This window comes from Poecilia formosa, unplaced genomic scaffold, assembly GCF_000485575.1.
Source record: "Poecilia formosa unplaced genomic scaffold, Poecilia_formosa-5.1.2 Scaffold589, whole genome shotgun sequence".
In the NCBI taxonomy this organism is placed as follows: Eukaryota; Metazoa; Chordata; class Actinopteri; order Cyprinodontiformes; family Poeciliidae; genus Poecilia; species Poecilia formosa.
This window is the reverse complement of record NW_006800528.1, coordinates 176,925-181,550: the sequence shown is the minus strand read 5'-3', so window position 1 is coordinate 181,550 and position 4,626 is coordinate 176,925. Positions and strand designations below refer to the sequence as shown.

The following is a 4,626-nucleotide window of genomic DNA, read 5'->3' as shown; positions in this document are numbered from 1 at the left end:
TCCACATTAAAATTAATTAAAGCCTCAGACATGAACATGTTCAAAGAATAAAATCATATTTTTAATTCTATTTCAGTTGTTTACTTTAAACATTCGGTTCAGGAACACAAAGAATTTGAAGCTATTAAAACATGAACTGCTTTGATTAATCTAAAAACAAATATTGGATCAAAAAGCATGATGATGAAACTCTGTGACTTTACGTTAAATTATTAATCTGTACCTCCATCTAGTGGCTGTTAAATGGCACTGCAACAGATTTACTGCTTCAGAGCTCTCACTGCATGTTACTCAAATACTCAGCTGTTTTATCATTTCAGATTTTTAAGCTTTGAATATTCAGGACAATAATAAACACTATGAGCTCTGATAACGGGCGGCTCTCATGCTTATGAACTTCAATGCTTTTATGCAGAGTCGTCCAACATCAACAAATATTAAAGTGAAATGATACTTTGGCAAATTTTAATTGGCATTGATTTTCATTCTCAATTCTGAAAGTCACTTTACAAATATGTAACTTAATCACAAAAGAGACTGAAAATGTGCCACACATTTAAATGTTCATATTTAATAACATCAATTGATCAATAGCATCTCAAATATGAATATGATATGTTTTTGCTACATTTAACAATGAACAATGCATGCAAAAAAAAAAATAAATAAAAAAACTGGATTCCATTTTAGTTCACAGATTTACAACAGAATCAAATAGCTTTTATCTCATGCAGGAGAATCATTCAGCACTGCTGCTTCTGTTGCTGCAGGATTATTTTCCTGTCAATGGAGAAATTATTTAGTGAGATATTTATCAACATTAAAAATGAGTTAAAGTCTTCTAAAGACTTGAACATGTCAAAGATATTATATTTTTAACTATCTCAGTCATTTACTTTAAACCTTCTGTTATAAAGCATATCAGAAAAACAAAGATTGATGCAATCTGGAGATATTAAAAGATTAATCGTTTTGATTAATCTAAAAAATAAACATTGAATTAAAAAAAGCATAAAGATTAATGAAGAATCAATCAAATTGGAAACTTTTGTTAGTGTGTTATGTCTACATTTATTATGTAGATGTTAAATTATAATTACCTTGGTCAACATTAGCATTTTCAGAATCTTCTGCTGGCTGAGGAATCCTCTCTGCTGAATCTGTCAGATGAATAAATTGGGAATCAAACAAATAGAGAATCTTAATATTGAGAAACGATCTTAAAGTTTTCTTATATTCCATATGTTGGAGTAATTGTGAATTATTTAAGTTATTTGAATATTTAACATGTTTGGATTTATCTTCATTTGAAATATTTCTCTATTTTCCATCATCAGTCTCTTTAAATCACTCAGATGTTGAATCTCTTTCTGCTATAAAACTTTTACTTTACCGTTTCCAGAAGTTTGGCTGAGTTGGATTGTCTCATCAGGGGAAGAGTCACCTAAAGACAATAAAACAAGGTTAAAGTTCAAATGACTGGAAATAGATCAAATAAGTAAATCATGTTCACACAAAGTAAATGTTCTCATGGTTTGTTTTTAGTTGTGTTTCAGTAGTTTGGTATGTTTCCTGATAAAATGTTCATAATTGTTTCCAGTATGAATTGTATTAATTTCATAAAAATGTTATAACTGTATTTTTATGTTACACTGTTGAAGAGTGGGTTTTTGTCAGAATATTTCTTTCTACGATAATGTAGAAATGTTATTCTCTCTGTGTTTAGTTGTTTTGTTTCTGAAAATGATTAATCAGAAAATTGAGTAAATATAAATCCCAGTTATTCATAAAAATGTTTAATTTGAGACGAACCAGGAAGCAGAGAGCTGGAAACAGAACCGTCATTCTGGGTCGCTCCAGGATCTGGATTGATGCTCTCTGGTTGATTCAGTCTAAGAATAAAAGACTTAGATGTTTTATTAAAAGTATATATATATTTTTATTTATGTTCAAAGAGAGAACAGATGGTTTTTACTGACCCGCTGCTGCTTAAATCTGCACAGAAAAAGAAAAAAAAAAAAAAAATCATATTTTCAGTCCATCTTAAAAACATCACAATAAACTTGAAACATTTGAACAAATGAAGTATTTAACTAATTATAATTCAGTATAGTCAGAAAAATGTCTCACCTTTGGACCGTCTGCAGCGCCACAACAAGATCAGGAGAATAAAGAGAATAATGAGAACGATTCCAACAACTGGTCCAACGATCAAGATGGCAGGAAATAAAGAGTTGAAAGGACTGGATACAGTTACTGGAAATAAGAAATATTAAAATGAATAAATCCTATTTAACTCCTGGTTTCATGACATCATCCTCCGTTTCGTCCAAATCTGATTTTAACATCATCAGTGATCACTGTGTTCCTTTCTAACAACTAAATGGTCTTACTGACTAAAATGCATAAATTATTTTAATTCTCCTCACCTCTCACTTACAATAGAGATTATGGAAACAACATGTTTTTTATTCATATTTTCTCATTTGTCTAATGTTGTGAATATCCAGACCTGCTGATCACAGAACATAATGTTTATTTCATAATAACCTGATATTTCCTTTATGTCCAGGTAGTTTTATGTGTTTCTCTAAGGATCACTGTACTGTAAAAATCGATCTGTGTAATTTCTCCACCTGATCACTGCTTGCTTGTAAATATTCTCTGACAAAAAGAGGTTATAATTAAGGTGGAGCTTCTCCATCAACTATATCAACTAAGAGAGACTCTGGTCAAATGTTGTGTGAAATGCATTTAAATGCGTATTAATCACATGACAAAAAGTCAAAGTGGCAAAAAATGAAGATAATTTCTTCATTTCTAGTACAAATACAAGTTTTTTGTTACTTAAAGCGGCATCATTGCAGTGATAACGAAACTTAATAAAAACAAATATCCATCCATTGTTTACAGCTGCTTGTTCTTGCTGGTTTTTATCTCCAGCAGTTTCTGGTCAAAGGCAGGTCACCAGTCCATCACAGGATAAACTACCATGCACACATTCATATGTCAGGAAAATTTTAGACACACCAATAACAGCCATGAGGAGTGAACGAACACACACACATGTTCCAGGAGAGCAAACCAACTCTATGCAGAAAGACCACAGGTCAGGATTCGTCTCCAGCACTTTCTTTCTACACTTTCTTTCTTTCTACAAGGCTACCATCTGCTACTAATGAGAAATAAAACAATACAATTTAACAGTGTCATTTGTTGCTTCAAATTAGATTTCGTTTCCCCGTCTGTTACATGGAGAATCTGTTTACTTTCAGAGTTAAAATGCTTTATATAGTAAGTACGAGACATAGACAAATTAGAAAACATGAAATCCTAAGTGAAATAAAGCTGTGAAGAAAAATATCCAAAACAAACAAGAGGAATTTGAACAACTTTACCGCCAAATGTCACAAAATATAAATAAGGATGAGACATTCATCTTAAATCCATTTACAAACGGATTTAATTTTCAGACATTATGAATTAAAACTACATGGTATCCTGCTGTAGTTAGCTTTGCTCTGCTGTTTTTCGTTTTTTTTTTTTTTTTTTTTTAAATCACAAACTGCACCTTCATCGCTGGTTTCAGTGTAGAAAACTGGATCTCCTCTTCCTCCTCTGCAGCTGTAAACGCCTTCATCTGAGACGATGAAGACTCCATCTGGATCAGTGGTTCTGATGAACTGATCTGTATGAGACTCTGTCTCCCGTCTTAACAAATCAAACTTCCAGCCATCAGATCCACTAACAGAGCAGGTCAGTGTTACACTTCCCCCTGCTGGTATGATTGTATCACTTGCTGTCAGTTTGGCCAGAGGTTTATTTGCTGCTGATTGAGACAAAGAGAAAAAGAACAAAATCACCAGAATTTAACTTGTTTCAACATAATTCAGCTTGGTTCATTTATATAGCTTCACTTAATAAAAAAAATATCGTCACATTCCACTTCATAAGACAAACAGGTCTTATATGGTTTCCTTTAACATTTACAAAATATACATTTTCTGCTATTGACTCATTTATTCTGTCAAATGTTTTTAACCAGCAGCATCTGTGCTTGTTATGGATTCATATATTTATTAAAATTTAACATTAAAATAATCTTTTCTCATAAACATGCAGATTATTCACATTAGAACATCGACTGTTCATCAATATATTAACTAATAAAACCCAGAAATCATAATAATCTGACTGTGATTGAATCAAATCATGTTGTATCAAATCCCAGTCAGAGCTGAGCTGAACCAAACTACTGAACCAGAACATCTTCTAATGTTCTGCTGCAGTCAGGAGAACTGGGCTGGAAATCAGCTCTACTGCACAAATCACTTCTCAGTCCTTCAACAAGGAAAGCTCTGCTGACAACTAAACGTTGAAATTCTCCTTCAAATATTTAAACTTTCTTTCACCTTTAAAAGTCGTTTTCAAAGTTCCTACAGCCTTTCCAATGAATTTCACTGTTGGTTTATTTATTGTTTTAATTTATTATTAACAACAGTTACTGTAACAGGACATTTGTCGTAAATCCAGAATTATACAAAATGTCACCTGAAATTATTTTATTGCTATAAAACGGTCAAAAACATAAAACACACATTGTATAATGGGTCATTGTGCCTCTTT

At 32.0% G+C, this 4,626-nt stretch overlaps 1 protein-coding gene across 1 annotated transcript in view; it reads right to left on the bottom strand.

Annotated features, from left to right (window-relative positions):
• Positions 1–43: 43 nt before the first annotated feature.
• The window catches only part of LOC103129897 (low affinity immunoglobulin gamma Fc region receptor II-like), a 9,924-nt gene continuing 5,341 nt past the window's right edge, over positions 44–4,626 (bottom strand). Inside the window, exons 4-10 of the mRNA XM_016665478.1 lie at positions 3,572–3,829; positions 2,131–2,256; positions 1,980–1,995; positions 1,813–1,892; positions 1,394–1,444; positions 1,101–1,160; positions 44–780 (exon numbers count right to left, since the gene is read on the bottom strand). Of these exons, the coding sequence (XP_016520964.1) occupies positions 773–780; positions 1,101–1,160; positions 1,394–1,444; positions 1,813–1,892; positions 1,980–1,995; positions 2,131–2,256; positions 3,572–3,829 (599 nt within the window). The 3' untranslated portion in view covers positions 44–772. The remainder of the gene's footprint in view (positions 781–1,100; positions 1,161–1,393; positions 1,445–1,812; positions 1,893–1,979; positions 1,996–2,130; positions 2,257–3,571; positions 3,830–4,626) is intronic.